The sequence below is a fragment of the Remersonia thermophila genome, chromosome 1 (genome assembly GCF_042764415.1).
Source record: "Remersonia thermophila strain ATCC 22073 chromosome 1, whole genome shotgun sequence".
NCBI lineage: Eukaryota > Fungi > Ascomycota > Sordariomycetes > Sordariales > Chaetomiaceae > Remersonia > Remersonia thermophila.
Genome location: NC_092217.1, coordinates 210,812 through 231,600, shown reverse-complemented (window position 1 = coordinate 231,600; position 20,789 = coordinate 210,812). Strand labels below are relative to the sequence as shown.

General features: G+C 57.6%; 6 protein-coding genes across 6 annotated transcripts; 3 read left to right on the top strand and 3 right to left on the bottom strand.

Annotated features, from left to right (window-relative positions):
- Positions 1–2,027: 2,027 nt before the first annotated feature.
- VTJ83DRAFT_62 (uncharacterized protein) lies at positions 2,028–3,701 on the top strand (the record flags this gene model as incomplete). The annotated part of the gene is made up of 1 exon (XM_071012884.1): positions 2,028–3,701. One exon carries the CDS (start codon positions 2,028–2,030, stop codon positions 3,699–3,701), a length of 1,674 nt encoding a protein of 557 aa, XP_070869415.1.
- A 444-nt stretch (positions 3,702–4,145) lies between these two features.
- On the bottom strand, positions 4,146–6,129 carry VTJ83DRAFT_61 (uncharacterized protein; the record flags this gene model as incomplete). Its single annotated transcript, XM_071012773.1, has 2 exons — positions 4,146–5,617; positions 5,679–6,129. The coding sequence occupies 2 exons, from the start codon at positions 6,127–6,129 to the stop codon at positions 4,146–4,148; spliced, it is 1,923 nt and encodes a 640-aa protein (XP_070869414.1).
- Positions 6,130–8,595: 2,466 nt separating this feature from the next.
- On the top strand, positions 8,596–11,477 carry VTJ83DRAFT_60 (uncharacterized protein; the record flags this gene model as incomplete). The annotated part of the gene is made up of 3 exons (XM_071012662.1): positions 8,596–9,744; positions 9,818–10,254; positions 10,319–11,477. 3 exons carry the CDS (start codon positions 8,596–8,598, stop codon positions 11,475–11,477), a joined length of 2,745 nt encoding a protein of 914 aa, XP_070869413.1.
- Positions 11,478–13,145: 1,668 nt separating this feature from the next.
- VTJ83DRAFT_59 (uncharacterized protein) lies at positions 13,146–14,913 on the top strand (the record flags this gene model as incomplete). Its single annotated transcript, XM_071012550.1, has 3 exons — positions 13,146–14,050; positions 14,147–14,538; positions 14,603–14,913. 3 exons carry the CDS (start codon positions 13,146–13,148, stop codon positions 14,911–14,913), a joined length of 1,608 nt encoding a protein of 535 aa, XP_070869412.1.
- Positions 14,914–15,966: 1,053 nt separating this feature from the next.
- VTJ83DRAFT_58 (uncharacterized protein) lies at positions 15,967–16,374 on the bottom strand (the record flags this gene model as incomplete). The annotated part of the gene is made up of 1 exon (XM_071012439.1): positions 15,967–16,374. The coding sequence occupies one exon, from the start codon at positions 16,372–16,374 to the stop codon at positions 15,967–15,969; it is 408 nt and encodes a 135-aa protein (XP_070869411.1).
- Positions 16,375–17,365: 991 nt separating this feature from the next.
- On the bottom strand, positions 17,366–17,638 carry VTJ83DRAFT_57 (uncharacterized protein; the record flags this gene model as incomplete). The annotated part of the gene is made up of 1 exon (XM_071012328.1): positions 17,366–17,638. One exon carries the CDS (start codon positions 17,636–17,638, stop codon positions 17,366–17,368), a length of 273 nt encoding a protein of 90 aa, XP_070869410.1.
- Between the last annotated feature and the right edge of the window lie 3,151 nt (positions 17,639–20,789).

The window sequence follows — 20,789 nt, the reverse complement described above, 5'->3', positions numbered from 1 at the left end:
GTGCTCCTGTGTATGCTTTTCAAAGCGGATCAGACCAACAGCACCGATACGCCGCGACATGCCTTGCTAGCCGACACTTTCCGCCAGCTGCACCAGGACCTTGGTATTGCCCCAACGGTGGTTGACGAACTGGTCCGTACGTGTCAGGAAGGGTTGGAGAAATGGAATGCTTCGAAAACACCTCATTCGCGCCCAGGGGATATGTCTCAGAGCGATGCCTCGAGATGCGACTTTGACGACGAGCTGAAAGTTGCAAGCCAGCGCCATCCTATCACTCAGCGTGGCGGTTCATCCTTTGCAGCAGACCGCGACCCGAAGGCCAACAGCGCGGTTCCTGCAGTTACGTCAAGAGGGAAGAGATTCCTTGCTCCCCACTGCCACGAGTCGAACTCCGCAAGCCCCGGGACAAACGTGCAAGGTCCGCTCACGCGTCTACGCCAGGTCCTCGGTGCAACACTACCAACAAAAGATCTCCTCAGCTCCGTTCAACATGATTTGGACGAGACCATCCCGAAAGACGAAGCTACCACCTCGAAGACGCCTCTGGTCCAACCAACCAGATCGACCAGCACACGCTGGGCAAACGAAGAATACATTCCCTTGGACTCCGATTCGGACGAGATGCCAGCAAAACGCCAGACCAAGAACCCCAAAATCTATACTGGCGGTCACGCTCTGCCATGTTCAATATGCTCCAACCTAAAGATGTCGGATCAGAAAACCAGAGACAGGCCGAGGACGAGAGCCGTCGCTGCGGCGGGAAGAATAAAGAGCTCTGTGCAAGCCACGAAGCTGACGGCACCTGACAACACCAGCTCATTGAGCATGGGACATGGTTACTCGGATGGCCAGAGAGGACAGCCGCCATGGGCACGGGCGCTGGAGGCGCTACAGCTTGGCGTCAAGCGAGCTGCCGAGATAAGAAGCGTCGATGATTTTATCCGGGCGCTGAAAGCGAAGAGGGAGGTCAAGGAGGTTTGTATCTGGGGAGATCGCAGTGCATATCCCGCTTCCTCGGGTAGAGTTCCTGCTCAGCGTGCACAGACTCAGCCTTTGCTGAGGTTCCTTGTCGACAACGGCACAGGCCGCGAGGCGGCGAGGGTCGTCTTGTTGGAAGTAAAAGGGGTGTTTGACACGTTGTTCTCCATGGTGGATTGCACACGTGCATGGGACGCTGTGAGGTATGTGCCGCCGCCGGTCGTGGTGACCGAGAGGAATGGAGAGATTGTTGGCGCGGCAGGGAGGCCTGTGGGGAGGTGGGAGACGTGGAGAGGGGGTGAGCTTGTTGGCTACAGAATCGTGTGAGTTCTTGGGCCGAGCTTGGGGGTCTCGGTTCACCCAGGGCAGGCATCTAAAAGCCAGAGCAGGTTCAAAGTCGTTGAACGGAACCAAGCCAGGATGCGTTGCTTGGCAACCGTCAGGGGTCAATATCAACATTGCCTCACTTTCACATCTGAGTGTCCATGAAATCAACGTCACTTGCTGCACAAAGAGCCTCCTGTGGTAGTTCTCGGTAGTCAATGAATGGCGGCTTTCAGGTTACTATCGTTTCGGGTACCTGCAAATGCCATAGGGTGCCACATGAAGCAACGAACGGAACAAGGAAGAAACCAGAGAAGAAACGCGGTCGAGGATTGTTGCGGTAACACACGGATGCTTCGATCCTCGCGGTAGCCGTTCGCATCCAACGTTACGCCAAAATTGCAAAAGTGCTATTCCTTCCTTCCAACTTGTGTCATTGTGTCCCCATCGAGCCCAAGGCTTCGCACAAACGTTGCAGGCTTTCTCGCCCTCGATACCTTGTGTTTACTTTTCTGCCGGACTTTTTGCCTTTCGTCATCGCATCGGGTCGTAAGACAACAGCAACACAGCCCTGAATGGGACCTTGCCCAACAACCCCAGGTTTTATCCTCTGCACCTCGGTCGACAGGGACAAGGAAGCAAAAACACCACAACTTGATTCCCTTCTCTAGCAGCGCTCCGTCTATCCTTCCAGCCATCTCATTCAGCACTGCACCAACGACGCCATGGGGGTCTCAGGGCCGCGGCGGCGATGGTTCAGCATACGCAACGCCTTCGCCCGCGCCTTCATCCTGGCCTTCGTTATGGTGTCGATCGCTGGCTTCTTCCTGCAGTTTGATGCCAACGTCAGCTCAACCCTCGCTCATACCGCAACATCGGCCAAGGATGCGATATCGCAGCAGATGCCCACGGTATCCGAACTGCTTTCCTCCTGGGTGGATAGCATCACGCCTTCAACAAGCAAACCATCGATTCGACCCTCCCGCAACATGACCTGTGGCGCCGATAGGAACAAGCTCAGAAGGTGGCAGAAACAGTACGGCCTTAGGAACACATTTGAGTACCTTAAGCGATACGTTCAGGTCAATCGTCTGCCCATCCCCAGAAGCTCCATCACCTGGATCAACCAAACCTTCCTTGCCGGCGAGTCCCGGGTCATGGATTCCAACTGGGAGCCCGAGGACGCGTCCTGCCCAGATCCTCTCGTCGTTCCCGTCTCCCAGTCTCCGTTTCCCAGCTCAGCCAATGCATCCGAATTTATGTTTGGCGTGTCCACCACGTACCAGAGATTCATCGAAACAAGGACTAGCCCCATCAACGAGTGGTCCTACTGGTTGACAAACGGTCACGGCAAGTCCAACGGCGGAAAGTTGATCCTCAAGCTCTTTGACGCCACCGATGACCAGCTCCAGGAAGCACAAACAAAGCTGACAGGCGCGGGTATCGATGCCGATGTGTACCGATCCGAACCTCAAGATATCATGGCCGTCCGATACCTCAGCTTGGTACCGGCCATGTTCCATCATCCTGCCCGAGACATTAAGAAATGGCTTGTCCTATGCGACGACGACACCTTCTTCCCATCCATACACGCGCTCTCCGAGATGCTTGCCGAGCACGACCACACAAGGCCCTTGTACATCGGTGCTCTCTCCGAAGACGTCAATAATGTCCAGCGGCACGGGTCCCAAGCTTTCGGTGGCGCCGGCATCTTCCTCAGCGTCCCTATGGCGGAGCGAATTACAAACAGGTACGACTCGTGCCGATCCGACCAAGCGGTCAACGAGGCCAATAGCGGCTGGGGTCCGCAAGGAGACATTTTGCTCCGCAGGTGCATTTATGCAAACTCCGAAGTGCGTCTGACTTTGCTCCACGGCCTCTGGCAGCTGGATATCTTCGGGGACCCATCAGGGTTCTACGAATCCGGATTGCGCCCTTTGTCGCTGCATCACTACCGCGGCGGCATCTGGCATATTGCTCACCCGTGGCATTACACCAAGGTCGCCCACGTCTGCGGCGAGGACTGCACCTTGCAACGCTTCCAGACGGCGGACAACTTCGTCATCTCCAACGCTTTTAGCGTCGCCTTCTACCCTCGAGGGATCGACTTTGATCTCAAACAGCTCGAGGCCACCTTCGGCCCAGCCCCGGATGACAAGGGATGGAACTTTGACTTTGCCATGGGCCCCCGGCGGCCCTCGCTGCACAAGACGGGTCGGAAGATATCGTGGGACTTGCAGGAGGCGACGCTAAACGAAGACGGGACCGTGTCGCAAGTATACGTGTTGAAGCATGATGACTGGCGGTGGAAGAACCCAGATGGAGCGCCCATGACAAGCAGAGACAGTGTGATTGAGCTCGTGTGGATGCCAGATGAAGAAGAAGAGAATGGGGTCTAATCAATGATTTGAATTTGAAGATAGATCACATTCGACAAACGATCATGCGGGGCCGGTGATAGGTACCGACTCTACTAACATGTCGAGCATCACAGTAGACTGCTGGCTTTGGTCACAGAAGAGTCTCAATCTAGGACTAAACTCGAGACCAAATCATTTCATGGACATGATCGATCTGACTGACAGGCGCATTGATACTTCATTAAATACGTCTTACAAACTAAAGAAGCTGTACGGAGTAGAAATCCATCAAACCTCTCCCGCACTCCATCGCTCATCCCAGACATGGACTCCCAAGTTCAGAATCGCCTAGCACCTCCTCCCACACTACTTTGTTACCGTAACAATCGTTCGTACATCAGTCTCAAAAACAGACATGCTGTCCATTCTCTCCGTCCCTAGCTCAAGCATCGTTCCAATGAGAACCCTGGCCGTCATGCCTGTTTAAGACTTCTGATCAGGCACGAACCCCTGCGGCCTCGAATTATCATCGTAGGCCGGCGGCGGAGGAAGGTCGCCACTCCCCCCGGCTGCACCACTGGCACCGGGGACCACGGGGTGCGAGTCGTCGAAATACGAGGGCGGCGGCGGCAGGTCGGCGTTGTCTGCGAGCCCCGCGGCCTGCGCAGCCTCGGCCTCGGCGGCGGCTTCCGCTGCTTTCGCCTGCGCAGCGGGGGTGTAGTACTCGGGCGGCAGCCCCGAGGACGACGACGGGGCGGCGGCGGGGTCGTTCACAGAGAGGTTGTGGACGCCCGCGGTCACGCCGCGGGCGGCGTCGGCGGCGGGTTGGGTCGTCTGAGAGGGGGGAGGAGGAGGAGGAGGCGGGGGGGTCCAGATCTGCTGCGGCTGGGCGGGCTGCGCCTGCGTCGTCGCCGGCTGGGCCGGATCTTGCCCCTGGGTCTTGGCCTCGGCCTGCTTCTGGGCCCACCCGCTCTCGGCGGCGCGGAGGACTTCGTAGAGAGGCTTCGCGCCGGCCGGCCAGGGGACGCCCTTGTGGGGCTTCTCCTCCGCGGTTGCGGCCCCGGCAGCAGCAGCAGCGGTGGTGGTGGTGGTGGTGGTGGTGGAGGTGGTGGCTGCGCCCGGGGCGGGAGCACCGGCGGGAGATACCTCGCCGGCGAGGATCTGCTGGACGGTGAGCGGCTGGCCGTAGAAGCGCGCGTTGGTGTTGTCGCGGGAGACGATGACGGTGCCGTCGACCTGGATGCCGGCGAAGAGCCCGCGGGATTTGACGTAGCTGTACACGGGCTTCTTGAGGGCCTCGCGCAGGGCGCTGGGGGCCTTGTCCTTGGCCTTGGCCTTGCCCTTGTTGCCGCTGCTGGCTTCTTCGTCGGAGGAGAGTACCTCTGCGGACACCGGCGGGGTGGCGAACTGGGTATTGTCCGCGGACAGCGGGGAGGTCGTCGCTCCGGCCGGTGCTGGCGCGGTCGCCGCGGCGGGTTCGGTCTTGGTGCCGGCGGCCGACTTGCCCTCGGGAGCGGGGACGCCCCAGTCGAGCGCGCCGCCGACGCCGAAGGGCCCTGCCGTCACGGCCAGATCGGAGCCGAGGCTCAGGCGCGTCTTGGTGAAGAGCTCGAGGGCCTGGCGCGTGTTGATGACAACGACGCAGTCGTAGATGTCAACGCCAGCGACAAAGCCGGCGCCGATAGACGTGACTTGGATGGCCGAAGGGGGCGACCACGAGCCGTCGGGAAGGCGAGCGATCAGGATGCCGCTGCCGCTGGAGCCGGTGGCTTGGAAGCCGAGGCGCACGGCTGTGAAGATGGCCAGGCCCTGGGCGCGAGCGATGACCTTGGAGGGGATGGTCAGGAGGGTGCGGGACTTTTTGCCGGCGGGCTTGGGGGAGGCGCCGGGCTTGCCGTCGGCGGGCGGGGCGGCGGTGGCGGCGGTGGGGATGGCGTCGGTGTAGATGCCGTCTTCTGTCCAGGTGTTAGAAACGTGAAAGTAGGCCATCAGGATGCGGTGGATCAGGCAACGTACTGCAGAAAGCGCGCAAGATGCGGGCAGCCTTCTCGCACTCCTTATCCAGGGACTCGGGGAGGAAGCCTTCGGCGCCAAACTTGTTGACGAGCGCGTTCACGGGGCCGGCGACCTTGGAGGTGAAGGCTTCGCCCAAAGCCGACAGCCTGTTGGACTTCTTTTTGCCGTCGCTGTCCTTCGAGTGATGGCTGTGGAAACCCCACTTCGGAGGCTTGTCATCGACCGGGCTGGCATTGTAAATGTCATCGTCGTCTCCGGGCGGGGGAGCGAACTGCGGGTTGGCAGGATTGTACGCAGGGATGTCGTAGTCGGGCAGCGGCGTCTCGTTGGAGTGCTTCGGCCGTTCGGCCTGGGTGGCCTGCGCAGGAGAAGGACCAGGAGGAGGCGGGGGGATGTTTTGCTGCTGGCCTTGCTGGCCCTGCTGGGCGGCCGGCTTGTCGTTCGTGCCCATGGTTCTTTCGAGGTGGACTGGCAACGTGATGCTGTGTGTGGGCGTAGAGCGGACAACTAACACAGAGAACAGCACTTCACGTCGAGCTGGTTAGGTATCTAAGTATGCTTCAACGAGCGGGGTGTTGAGAGCCGTTGCTGGGCACGCTCTTAGGTGTTATTTATTGTGGAACCAGGTGAGGCCTCAATGAGTCCCACGGCCAAGCCAACCACCCCATTCTCCCCTCAGGTCCTGGATACGGGGCCTGTGGCTTTGCATGTTTGCGTAGTGTGTCTGAGCGCCAAGTGGGCATCTCGTTTGTCTCGGCCCTCTTCCATCTCTGCGTCTCGTGGAAATCGAGGGAAACATGCCGTTGCCGCGCCATGCCGCCCGCTGTCAACGTCATTCTGTGGCTTGGCCCTGGCGCTTTGTGGTATGACATCAGTGGCGTCAAGGGGGGCTGAGCCGCTTGGCGCTACCTAGGACCCTTCTTGGCATGAACCGCCGTACCCTGTACGCAGTAATGATGTCGCTGCTGAGCCGCTCAAGGCCGTGCGTGGCCATGATCGGTTCCATTGACGCGTCCAGAGACTTGGAGGCCTGCTGCAACAACGCTGTCAGAGGCCGACTGGATACAACTGGAACGTCATGTAACTGACCGTAGACCACCCACGCCGCAGGACCTCGTCAGTAAATCTTGTTGCGCTGGACCTGCCGAGGTGGCTGTCTTGGGGGCTGGCCGGCATACCCCGCGCCCGCAATGGTCTGCATCAAGACCCGATTGGCGTTTGACCTACAGGTTGTGGCTTGGGAAGACGTACTGCGTACGTCGTTGTTCTGTATAGGCGGGGGACGCGTCATAAACAAAAAGAACCCCCTGATTTCTTTGCGCTCGGTTGAGAAGACCCAGAAGAATAGAGTTCTTACTCAGGCAATGAAACTGTGATGCAGCGTAGGTACCTTATAAGAAACGCTTACCGATCTGCTGTGTCTTGCACTTATCAATTTGCCCTCCGCCGTCTGCATGTATTCCGCAACACAAGTTCCCGGAAATTTGAGCTGGCCATGAATCGATCCCCGAGGAGTCGGAAGGTTCGCGGCACCGAGAGCGAGCCGGTCCCGAGTGGTTTCCACGTTTCCGGAAGATGGTGGGAGATAGTGTGACAGCGCGGAGGGTCAAGTGGTGTCCATGGCAGTCCCCTAATCATCCCCTCAAGACTCCCCATTGCAGAGAATTCTTGTTGGATCCGATGGCTTTGAGAATACCCATCCGACAGTTGATTTCAACCTGTTTATTCGCAATCCTCGGGCCTTGCGCTTCATGGAGACATGGAACACTCCCTTGGCCATGAGGCACGCAGCCCGTCACCCTCACCAACTGCCACAGACCTCTAGGACTACCGTACGCGCCGGCTGGCGGGCCTTGAGACACGCCAAATCCCAACCATCGGGCCCGGCTCTGCCGCCGCCATATGGTCCCTGACCGGCTTTTGCCACCCTCTTCATCATCCTGCGTGTCGACTGCAAGATCTGGTGGTCAAGCAGGCTGTGGTGGGATGACCTCGTCTTGGTAATCCGTTGGGTAATACACGCTTCACCTCCCTGGTGCGAAACAAGCAACACATGAATACCGCAGGCACGGGCAGCAACCTTAGCCAAGAGACAAGGAACCACACCACGCCGTAGTCGCTGGGCCAGTCCCAGTCGCCGGGCCAGTCCCAGTCGCCGCTGTCGCCATGACAGACCTTACCTCGCCCAAATCGACGGGCTCTGTGTCTGCCACATGAGTAATGATGGTACTGCTGAGGTAGCCAACATGTCCCCAAGGAACGGGAAAGTGGGCAGCGGTTGAACTTCGCTCAACTCTATCATGATGTGTGCGAAATTGCTGGGCACTGTTGGCATATCTGTTCTTCCTCGGGCCTGCGTATGCCCCATTATTACCTGCGACCTGAGGTTAGGTTTTGGACCTTACATACTTCCGGTTTGGGCACTTACATAGGTACCTAGGTAGTAATACACCGTATAACGTTACCCACCTAGGTCCCCACAGTCAGTTACCGGGGTGCGCCTCATTGCCGTTTTTTTGCATGCTGTCGATAGCAACTAGGAATCGTATGAGAGGCTCAAGCTTAACCTTGTGGGTTCATGACCTTGCTTGAAAAAAAACTCCTATATGTCTTGTTCATGCGCTTCGTTCTTTGCTTGGTTTGTGCGGGCAACAGAAGCTGCTGTGTCTCGTGGTCGCCCGGGATCGGACGATGATGTCACAACTCCAAGGCACACAGATCCTTGGATATCGATCCCGGTCAAATGACTCGATCCGCTATATGACGGCCAAGGTTGTCTCTGGCCTGTCCTTCCATGAGTTTCCCACAGCACGGAACTCGCATGCCTTAAGTAGTATCCCCGTCGCAATGTCTCACAAAACCTCCTCCATCCTCCAAACGCTCGTTTAGTCTTCCACCTCGACCTCGATCGACCCCGATGGAGGGACATCACATGCCCGGGTCGTACCCCGACTCCATTCCCCCGACCCCTGGGGACGGGACGGTCCACGTCACCTCCTATTATCCAGGACCTGCCGAAGACGGGCACCCCGAGTTGTCCAATGCCGTAGCGCCGCATAAGCACACTCGCGACGATTCGGGAATTGAATTGACCGACTTTGACGACGGAACACTCGAAACCCCCCAGCCCGAAGTTCTGACGACCAAGGATCTTGTTCAAAATCTTAGCCTCTTGACCAAGACCCCGTCCGCCGACCCAACTTCCATCGGGGAACACAGCCACCATCAGACTAACTGTCACCATTGCCTCAAGGATGCCCCGTCCTATCCGCCATATCCCATTGAGGGGCGAGCCATCAGAAAGCTGAGCCATCCGAACCTCCAAACAGATCGCGTCTACAACAGCATCAGCGGCCACGACAGCTCGGCCGATCCTGCGGAGCACCATGTGTTTTCCGGGCGAGCACGCCGAGCGTCCATCCAGGGTGCTCCGTCATGTCACATCCGCGGCAGTGTGTGTGGCTTTCCTCGCGGGCTGGGCATCTACAACACGGTTGCCGGCCATGGAAGCCTGCGGGATGCCCAGCTGCGCGATCAGGCTGGAGATGGTCCAGCCGTTCCTTCGGGGGAGGGCGATCAGGGCACCATCATGTTGGCCACGTCCGGACCGCTTCATGATCCGGTCCTGCTCGAGGGTGTCTTACCCGTTACGTCAGCGAGCTCCTCGAAGCCACTAGGTTCAACCATGGCAATCATTTCGGAGGACGGCCAACGGACTAGCTCGGGGCACGGTTTGGAAGGCCAGTCAGCAATCCGAGCTGCATCTGAAGCGGATTCAGCAGGTGAGCAAGATGTTGGATCCGCGGGTAAGGGGCCAGGGAGTCAAGGCGGCGTGGAAGCTAGTGAGCAGGTGGAGAGTGAAGCTCTCGACACCTCCCACGTGGCGAGGTCTCATGCCGCGCGGGAAAAGGCAGACCAACCGCTCAAAACTTCTCACCCGGCTGGGCTCGGCATGGCTCAGACGGAAGAACAAGGGAAATCGAAGGATGTTCCATCCCAGTTTGGACCTGGCACAGAAAGTCCGGAACAACGCAACGCATCATCATGGAATCCCGAACCCATGGAGGTAAAAGGTCCCCATCCTTCTTCGTCCCTATCACCGCAGCATAGCTGACGCTTTTGGTCTCTCAAACCTTCAGCAACAAACCTCAGGCGCTGGCAAACGTTCCAGGCGCCGACTATCAGATATCTTCCGCCCTCGCCGCAGAAAGAGTCACAAGGCCAAAGATAATTCGCACCATAACCGTCTCCAAAAGCGCAGCCAAGACCGCACAAAGCCAGACCAGCCAAGATCGCCCGGTGCGCTGGAAGCCAGCATCGATGAGCATCATGACCAGAGGAGATCTGGCGCATTGCTTCCTTCTAGCCCATCGGCGATTGGCAAATCAGTAGGCCAGAGGCACCGTGGTGCAAGTGTGGACATCGGTAGCCCGATGCCAGTGCCGCCAAGTCAGGGGTTCAGCGTATTCGACGGCGGAGCGGCACAGCAGATGGAACTTGGTTCGACGCCGTTTGAGCATCCCAGAAACGCTCCCGTGCCGCCGGATGGTGCTGGATCATACGGTCTCGTGCCCGGGTATGCCTTCTCCCCACGCGAATCGTGACAGCTGACGGGACAAGTTTTCTGACACGAAGAATAGGGCAGATGGGGCGGAGAACAACAGCCCCGAAGTACCCCTGGGGACTTCGGGGCCAGCGAGTGCCAGCCAAGCCTTCAACCAGCATCGTATAGATGACAGCCTTTCGTCCGGGTCCCCTTCGAGAAGCGTGGGCGAGGCTCCGTCACAGGATCGCATGATCAGGAGGAAATCGTTGATCCCAGCTCCTCGAACCCCAACCCCTGAAGCCGGAATCGACATCCTTCCCGAAGACGCAACCAGGGACATCTCTCCAATATTACCACCTGCAACCTCCGACGTCTGGCGTGCCAATCAGTCAGACACCAACCAGGAATCCGTCACCAGCCTGGCGGCCTCCCCCGGCCCGCATGCAGAGACAGACGGCCCATCCACCAGCCCTCAATCGTCAGAGGTGGCGAAGGCGAGCTCCTCCGCCCTCCCCACGTTGTTACAAGAGGGCATCGCACAGCCTAGTACCCCGCGGGGCGATCACTCGTCAGGTGAGGCGCCCTCTCACCACCCCCCGCGCGGGCATCCACTCAACCATGACCAGGACCAGGACCAGGACCAGGACCAGGACCAGGACCATGAACGACACCAACGAGGCATTACGAAGATCGCGACCCCGCCGACAAGGAGCTTGATCCCCACCGCTGCACATCCCTACGCCGTCTCGTCGTTCACATGCCTTTCCGTTCCGGCTGATCACCGGCTGCCAACCTGCAGCATAGAGCAGCAGCAGCTGACCAATCGTCGGAGTCATGGATATCTTTCAAACTATTCTCGTCAAAACGCCGGACCGGTGCTAACAAGCGAAGCCGCCCCAGAGCACCGGCCCCGCGCTGATGAGTTGTATCCGCAGCCACTATTGGTGATCAAAGGCGGGAAGACCGGATACGGGGACCGATACCGCACACCGGGGCAACAAAGGGAGATGGCTGGGGTTGACTGGATCCTGCGGGGCAGCTTAGATGAGGGACGGAGGGAGAGAGAATGGGAAGCGAGACGGCGACAGGAGGAAGCGCTGATGCCTCATTGCCCGCTCTGCGGGGCGAAGAAGGATGTCGGCGAGGATGTTGCGCGAGCCATCTTGGGGATTGGCGTGGCCATTGGAGGGGAGGAGCATGTAAGCTTTGGCTCTCCGGAAGGGTCTGGTGCGAGATGTTGTTCTTGCGATTGATGTCTTTTCCCTCACGCACTTTTACATACTCTAGTTATCTGGAGTCTCTGCCGGGGCCGTTGTGCCACGGCTCCGCATCACAAAAAAACATCCCACGCCAGTTACGGGACTAGGGACGAGTGGAGCATGGAGAACTGCAGTCCTGGTCATGGCGTACAACGGTAACTACATACAACGGTGAGACTGATGCTTGTAACTATGATCACTGAACGCCTTACAACGACATCACCAGTCACAAGAACAGTTCTCATCAACAAACCCCCACAGACAATGTTTGCATCGCCGGCCAAAGCCACCCGCAATATCCTCGCGTTTTTCACAAGCATGAACTTAATCTCGAAGTTCATGTTTGACTGCTCCACCAACAACCCCTGGTACGTACAGCAGATAAGCTTTTTCGCCTGCGTAGGCCAAGCCCCCATGTCAAACATTCTCCGCCAACAAAGCCTATCCGAAGCCCCATCCGAGGCGCCAGAAGAATTCTCTGCTGTACGCATTCTCCACCCTCCCACGGAAGCTTCCGACATCAGACGACTCACAGTAGATACTCAGGCTGAACCGGCTGAAAGCGAACCAGTTCCACAGTGGCGGGCCCGACGCCGATAGTTCTGACTCGGAGCGGCCCACCCCATCCACAAAACCACCGAACACGGACCGTCCGGCCGGTGAAGGCCGTGAGCGCGATGGATGGAGAGGTGAGGTGCCAGCGCTTGCGGACTGCCGCCCGTATTGACACCTGGGGCACGTGCTGCGCAGTGTGTGTCTCAGGCCGGTACGTAGGATGAACTATGTATAGGTGCGGGTCAAAGTCATTGATGAGTGAAAAGCAAGAGGAGCTTCTTGGCACACGTCAATCTTGATCACGATGAAGACTTGTACGATGTGTAGAACCGGCACCAACCCGCTGGACCCGAGCAAGATAGGGGATGGGAAACAGAATGATGATGCAAAACCTCGCCGTGGCTGCCGTGGTCATCCGCCGACCGGTGCCTCTCCGGCCTTACTCAACCGCGTCGCGGAGGGAGAAAAGACCTTGCCGTTCTCATACCCAGCGGGTGTGGCCGGCGTCTGCAAGAGAACCCCTCGCAGCCCTCCGCAAGCACTCCCTTGCTTCTCCACGGACAGCTCACTGGGCGTCCTAAGGCACCTTGGGACAAAAGACTTTTTGCTCGGCCAGCACGCTTCCTCCCCAACTACGTCTCCGCCCCAACATCCTCAGCCCATGTGCGCTCGGGTCCATCATGCTGGCATCCCCGGCCCTCCACGCACGAAGGGGACCACGCGACGGCTCTTCCTCCCCCATGCTTGCCCCGCAAGCTCCCCGGCAGGACGGATAGGTCATGTGCAACGGGGGAAAACGGCAAACTGCCGCACTACCCGGCGAAGGTTCCCTTGCTCCCCGCGCCATCTACCAGATCTGACCATCTCCAGCTGGGGAAGCCGGGGATGGGTTGATGCTTGGGACCGGGGGAGATGGGGTAGGGACCCGAAGCACCGGGAGCGGACAAGAAGGCGGTAGAGGAGGTATAAAGACGGAGCCTCTTGCTCTCCGGTTGTCCATGAGCATCACAACAACATCCCTTCCATCACCTCTTCTCCCCCCTTGCCTTCCTTTGCTTCGGCCTCATCCCCTCCCTCTCTCCCTCCCAAGTCAACAATTCACCAGCAATGGCCGGTGGAGGCGTCCTCCCCTCGGGAGCGCCCGACGTCAGTCGCGTCGAGGCCCCCGTCACGCTCAAGGCCTACCTGATGTGCGTCTTCGCGGCCTTTGGCGGTATCTTCTTCGGCTACGACTCTGGTTACATCTCGGGCGTGATGGGCATGGAATACTTCATTCACACCATCGAGGGCCCCCACGCCACCGTCCTTCCCGCGTGGAAGAAGTCTCTGATCACGTCCATCCTCTCCGCCGGTACCTTCTTTGGCGCTGTCTTCGCCGGCGACCTGGCCGACTGGTTCGGCCGCCGCACGACCGTCATCCTTGGCTGCGCTGTCTTCATTGTTGGTGTCATTCTCCAGACGGCCAGCGCTGGGCTGGGGCTGATCGTCGCGGGCCGTTTGGTTGCCGGCTTCGGCGTGGGCTTCGTGTCGGCCATCATCATTCTGTACATGTCGGAGATCGCTCCTCGCAAGGTCCGCGGTGCCATCGTCAGCGGGTACCAGTTCTGCATTTGCATCGGCCTGCTCCTGGCCTCGGCCGTCGACTACGCCACCGAGGACCGCAACGACAGCGGCTCGTACCGCATCCCCATCGGTCTGCAGATGGCCTGGGCCCTGATCCTCGCCGGCGGTCTGGCTTGCCTGCCCGAGTCGCCGCGCTACTACGTCAGGAAGGGCGATCTGGACCGCGCCGTCAAGGCCCTCGCCGGCCTGCGTGACCAGCCCGTCGAGTCCGAATACATCCGCGATGAGCTTGCCGAGATCGTGGCCAACCATGAGTACGAGACGGCCATGGTGCCCCAGGGCAATTACTTCCAGGCCTGGGCCAACTGCTTCAAGGGCTCGCTGTGGAGCGGCAGCAGCTATCTCCGGAGGACCATCCTGGGCACATCGATGCAGATGATGCAGCAATGGTAAGCAAATAGCCCCCGCTCTCCTCATGCAGGGGAACCGCCGAAACGCCTGTCATGACGAACGAGCCCAACTGACACCACCGCTCCCCCCTCCAGGACCGGCTGCAACTTCGTCTTCTACTTCGGAACCACCTTCTTCCAGCAGCTCGGCACCATCCAGAACCCCTTCCTCATGTCCCTCGTCACGACCCTCGTCAATGTCTGCTCCACCCCGATCTCCTTCTACACCATGGAGAAGATTGGCCGCCGCCCGCTGCTCATCTGGGGTGCCCTGGGCATGGTTGTGTGCCAGTTCATCGTCGCCATCGTGGGCACCGTCAAGCCGGACGACGACAACGCCGTCAAGGCCATGATCGCCTTCATCTGCATCTACATCTTCTTCTTCGCCACCACCTGGGGCCCCGGTGCGTGGGTGGTCATCGGCGAGATCTTCCCCCTGCCGATACGTGCCAAGGGCGTGGCCCTGTCGACGGCTTCCAACTGGCTTTGTACGTTCCCTCCCCTCACCGCACCCGTATGCACATGACATGAAGCGCTAACCATCTGCTCTAGGGAACTGCATCATCGCTGTCATTACCCCTTACATGGTGGACGCGGACAAGGGCAACCTCGGCCCCAAGGTGTTCTACATCTGGGGTTCTCTTTGCTGCTGCTGCTTTGTTTATGCCTACCTGCTGGTTCCCGAGACCAAGGGCCTTACGCTTGAGCAGGTCGATCAGATGCTGTCCGAGACGGTGCCCAGGACAAGCGCCCGCTGGGTGCCGCACGCGACGTTTGCCGGCGGTGAGGCCAAGGCCACCGCGGATGTTGAGGGCCAGCACCACCATTTGGAGAAACCGTCGGATGGGGAGAGCAGCACGTAATGGGTGTTTCATTGATATGATTTGGACATAATGATGAGCGAACTAATTATCATAGCGTCAGGAGGGATGGGTTGCAAGGGGAAACAAAACGTACGAATGCTACTTTAACACAATACCTCGTCTCTATGTCCACCCTCTCCGTCGTGACGGTGTTCAAGTCTGACTCGCCAAACAGACACATCCTCACCACATCATCCTCACTTCTTCCTCACCATTTCATCCTCTCACCACCTTATCCTCACCACCTCATCCTCACCACTTCATCCTCACCACTTCATCCTCACCACTTCATCCTCACCACCCCATCCTCACCACCCCACCCTACCACTTCATCCTCATCGACATTTCACTCCTCACATAGATGATACTCCTGCTCCCACCCCACTCCCCTACATCCGGTGACACCCCGCCGTTGCAAGGTCCAATCCATTTTAGTGCTTTCTCCTCCCCCCTTTAACGTATCCGTATCAAGCTTGCTGCACGCGCTCGGGCTGGCACAATAAGCCCTCTAGTCTTTTGTAGTGTTTTGGCTCGGTGCCTCCATTCCTTCCTTATCGCGAGCCGTGGTTCTGCTGCCAAGTCACTGAGACCTCCGCTTCACTGTTGTTCACTGAGCCAAGGTGACGTCACATTTTTGCCGTCTCACAACCTAACTTCCACGATGGACATGATGATTATTATCGATTTGTCAAACAGCCGGATAAGTACCCAAACAATCTTCTTGTTTTTCTCATTGCATTTTACTGTTTTATTTTTATCGCTGCATAGCTGCTTCGATACCGGGGCCTAGTAACAAAGGCAGACAAGGCACGGCAGTGTCGGAATCCCTCCCCCTGACGAATCATCTTCCAGGCGCGGCCGAGGGCCTGGGGAATGACCAGGTGTATCGTCCCTGGGCATATAACCCTTGAACCTAGCCTACATGGCACGTACCGGGCCGACTTCCCTGAACCTCCCACCCAGGTGATCAAGGCGATCAACGCCGCGAAAAGAGTCAGCCGGCTGTCTCTGCCTCTCCCCTGCTCCCCTCCTCCCATCACCGCCTCCCTGCTCTCAGAAGCCCAGCGCCCGGTTGAACGCCGCCGCGACGCTCGCGTCCCTGGCCCCCGACGCCGCCACCTGAGCCTGGGCCTGCCGGCAGAGCTGCTTGGCTGCGTCGTTGGCCTCGCAAACGTTGGTGAGCTGGTCGCACACGCGGTTCGTGATGATGTTGGGGTTCAGCGCATCCTGCTGGCCCTGCGCCACCAGCGGGTCGGTGGGTAGGAAGGTGCCTTCGTCGGCCTTGCGGCCGGCGCGGCCGAGCTGGAAGTCAATCGTTGGCGTGCAGCGACCAAAGTTGGGCTGGTTATTATTATTATCATTATTGTTGTTGTTATTGTTGTTGTTATTCTGCCGGGGTATGACGGCAGCCGAGGCCGCCGAGGCGAGGAGGGCCAGGACGAGGGACTTGGTGTACATCATTTTCGATGGTGATGGGTTTGAAGGAGCGTGCGTGGTGACGGAGAGGTAAAGACCGGCCTGCGGTTCGGCTGCAGGAAACAAGTAAATGTATGAGTGAAAACGGTTCGCTGAACCGGTGGTGAGATCAACGCGAAGAAGAGAAAGAGACGCGGCGGTAGTGGTGTTGACCAGCTTGAATGGGAGGATATAGACTCAGCTGGCTATCTAGGTAGCTATTTATCATGATCCTGTCGACAACCCTTCCGTAGACAACGACGATGGGTGCGGTTCTAGAGCATGTTGCGGCTCTGAGCTGAGGACACGCCGATCAAACCCTTCGTCGTTGGCATTCCGTGAGCCGTCATGACAGAAGTGATCGCCAGTCTCGCGGCCTAGTGCCACTTGCGAGACGCTTATGCCCGTCCCGCATTGACATAGAAGTTCAATGCCGCATCGATGAAGGAGGTTGTTCGGCCATGTAGGCCGTGTCGGCTTGTCCTCCCCGTGCCAAATCTTCCGCTCCACCAAACTGGCACAAGCCCGCTATCCGTCGCCGTGTTGGGATGAGGATGGATGCTGTGCATGATGCCCGCCTAGGACTTCTTCACTGGTCACATCACCATCGTCGCAGAGAACGCCACAAGGTGGGACTTTGAGGGCAAAAAGGAGATGAAAAGCCAAATCGTAGTTATGCGATTACATGTGGTGAAAAGAAGCCGACGCTTGCCCGATGAAACCCAAGACCGATGACCCGTTGTCCAAAGCCTTCCCGACGCCGCTATCCTCAACCACTCTTCTGACCCAACACTGCTACCCTCCGAACCAAGCCCTGTCAGGTATGACGGCCCCTGGTGACTGTCTCCAGGTCAACGTCTCGAACGACGAGTCCCCAGTGACCCCATGAATCCAGCGCCCTTTTGCATTTCCTTGATCCTACGAGATCTGGTCCTCCACGAGCCTGCCACTTTGATAACGATTTCCACCATTGCCAATTCCCGGTGCCCTTCACCGCCTAATTATCCATCCCCCCCGACATGGCGAAGTAGATGAGGACGACCGGCCACCCTGTTGAGATCAATATGGCGGCTAACACCGACATGAGGTTGAGGTCTCGATCCGAGTTCCAGCGCCGCAGCAGGCCAACCGTGCACCAGATCATGCCGATGGCGTACAACGAGCCGGCCCAGGCGACGAGCATGACCATATCGTTGAACTTGTCAAAGTCGGCGAGCTCGGCTCCCGACGTGTCGGCGAAGGGCTCTTCGAGAGAGAGGTTGTTGCCCATGGTGACGGTGGTTGTGTTGATGAGGGAGAGGTTCGGTTGTTGTTGTTGTTGGTCAAGGTGCTACGCGTGACCGGAGCGTGGCGGAGGTGAGAGATTTGGCGTTGATCCGCTTGGTGGTGTGAAGAGGTGTGCGTTCTCGTCGAGGCGGTCGAAGAGAATGGGGGAACTCGGCCAGCGGGTATCAGAGGATATCTCGGAGCAAAGGGTGCGTCGACAAAGGAAAAGAAGCGAAGGTGGTGGGGGATATTAGCGACCAGCGACGAGTGTCCAGCACTATCTCTCTTGCCCAGCAACGAGCAATCCCGTTGAGAAGGTTTATCACCGTGATGGCGAATAAAAGCGGTGGACTGAGATGGGGGAAATGAGCCAAAGAAAACAAAAGAGGGGAAAAAGAGAAGCCAAAGCACAGAACGGCGGCAGCGGCAGAGACACCACTTCGCGGAAACAGGGGCTCCCGATCGTGACGAGAGCGGAGAATGCCCAAGAAGGGGAAAGTTCGTAGCCATTTTCAGAAAAAGTCGGCTGATGGCGTCTGAGACCAACCCCTGTTATGGCTGTGACGAACTTGTCGCCAGGGGTTGCCATTGGACCCCGGCAGAAAGCTTGTCTCGGGATCTCGGCGGCTCGCTTGTGGGCGAAACGGGGGACATGAGACGAATTCGGGGGGATACAAAACCCTCGGCGGGCGCCCATGCGCATGCCATGCCTTGCACGATGTGAAGATCGGGACCACAGACATGCCGTCTGCTCATCAGGTCTACACCGCACCACATCTCCGGGTTCATGCGACCCTTTCATAACCCGATGATGGAGGACGTTGATGTCGGTTTGTTGACGGCGCCAGGCAGCTCAGCGCCTCTTTTCTTCAACCACACACCAGCCCAGCGCTCGGCGCTTAGCTTGCTGAACCTTAGGTGGCTTGGCGATCTTGGCCAAAATGCCCAGCTCTCGACGCATCTTGGCACAAATCACCCTTCTTTTGCAAGCCATGATGAACTAGGTATCTTGCTGGCCCACTGTATCGCTCCCAGTAAACACATGCCAACTACTAGTACATTTCTTGCGAGGTACGCAGTAAGGTACCTAGGTGCTTTAGCCAACTGTGTCGAATTCGTGATCTTGGAAGAAGCTTGCCTCGTCTGTTGCAGTCAATAACCGTAGGGGCGACGCTTTCGGTGGGGACGATAGTCCTCCAAAACGGCGGTGCCATGTTCTTTCGTCGAAAACAACGGGGTTCATCCTTGGCAAGACCCCTTCCTCCGCACAAGTGGAATGGTTGAGGAACTCAGAAAGGACATCCTATTCATGAACAGGATTCTTTTCATCGTGGCAGAAGAGAGTCATTGGAATCCCTTGATGGGCAGCCAGGGAGCCCTCGGCAGATTCTCCAATATCGTGGCCACACACACAACGATCATAGTGCTCTGATAATAAATCAACTTACCTAGTTGATGACGAGCGTTAGGACAACATCCGCCAATAAACTTGGAGTCAAGAACGCCAGTACCAATGATACATGCCCGGATTTCACTTCAGTCGCGGTTTCCAACATAGCTATAGTAAATGCTCAAGTCGGCAATTAACCACAGGGATGACAAAGAAGACTTTTGTTGTAAAACGAGCCATTAGCACATGACGAACACAACTCATCTGGTCTACCTTGTTTGGATAATGTATCGTTAGGCCGACTCGCTTGGCTTTTCAATGTATCACGTTATGTGCCCTTGGTACGGTTTGTTGTTGAGCAGAGATGACATCCATCTCGTCGTGCTTATAATATCAGAAGAAGCACATGAAAACCGATCAGGAGTTGATGCCAGCATGCTGTTGAGCCTTGACAGGCTTCAACTATAGACGTCACCTCATCCACTGTATCGCCTTAGGCTTCCAGCATCAACAACGATGACAATACGTGATCCATCCCTCCCTTGCGTCATCGATACCCCATCGTCATATTCGGCGAAATGGGCAGATCCCTCCGCTCGAACTCAATGCCATACACCAAAAACTCCTCAATGAAATGATCTGCCACATCCTGCTGTTCATCATCATCCCATGTCTCATACGACACTCTTTTTAGCTTCGGGAACATTCCTGTGCTTACTGCCTCTGCGAGCACTTCCAGCGCGCTAAAGATCTGTTTCTGCGAGTGCATATACAACTCCTCGGTCGTATCATTGGCTAAGCGCAACCTGGCAATCGACGGCGGCAGGAGCCGCGTCAGCACCCTCCCGTCCATCTTGAGATCAAGGGGGTCCTGGCTGTCCTCTCCCTGCGAAAACAACAAGAGGGCGTTGAGGAACAACTCCTCCAGCACGGGGAAGCTGGGGAGGTCGAGGTATTCTAAGGATGGTATCATGGGATCGTCGAGGTTGGGCACGTGGTCATGCGTGCTTAAGCCAAGGTGTAGGGAGCGGAGGGTGCGCCGGCTCCTGAGAAGGACTGTCGCAGAGTATGGGCTTAGGTAGGAGCTGTAGTGTTGCAAACCAACCACTGATTCCGGGCGCGAGGGCGGTGCCAAGGGGAATCGAGGTGCATCAGTCAGTCAGCTTATTCATTCAGGTTGCAGTTAATACCGATGGGGCCATGGGAGAAAAGAAGAAAAGAAGAAAAGAAGAAAAGAAGAAAAGAAGAAAAGAAGAAGAGAAGAAAAGAAGAAAAGAAGAAAAGAAGAAAAGAAGAAAAGAAGAAAAGAAGAAAAGAAGAAAAGAAGAAAAGAAGAAAAGAAGAAAAGAAAAGAAAAGGGGAAAAGAACTAACAAGGTTCGTAGGTCAACTCCTTCAGCCTTTCACACCCCAAGTTCTCCAACACCATCCCCAACTCCGCTTCCCCGTGCACCTCCGCCCCTGTCAGCGTCAGCTTCCACAACCCCTCCAACCGCCCCGCCAGCTTCCACTTCCCCATCTCGACCAGCGCATCCCGTCCATGCACCGCCAGCTCCCTGACGCTCTCCGCCGCGAACTCCAGCAGCACATATGCCGTCTCCAAGGGCCTCGGGACCGCATTCCACACATCCAGCCTGCGGATCCCCAGCTCCCCCACCCCGGCCGCGAGCAGGGCCGTTCGGATGTTGTCCTTGCACGTCCACATGGCGTGGCTCATGCTGACGGTCTGCAGGTTCCTCGCCCTCCCCAAGATGCGCGCCACGCAT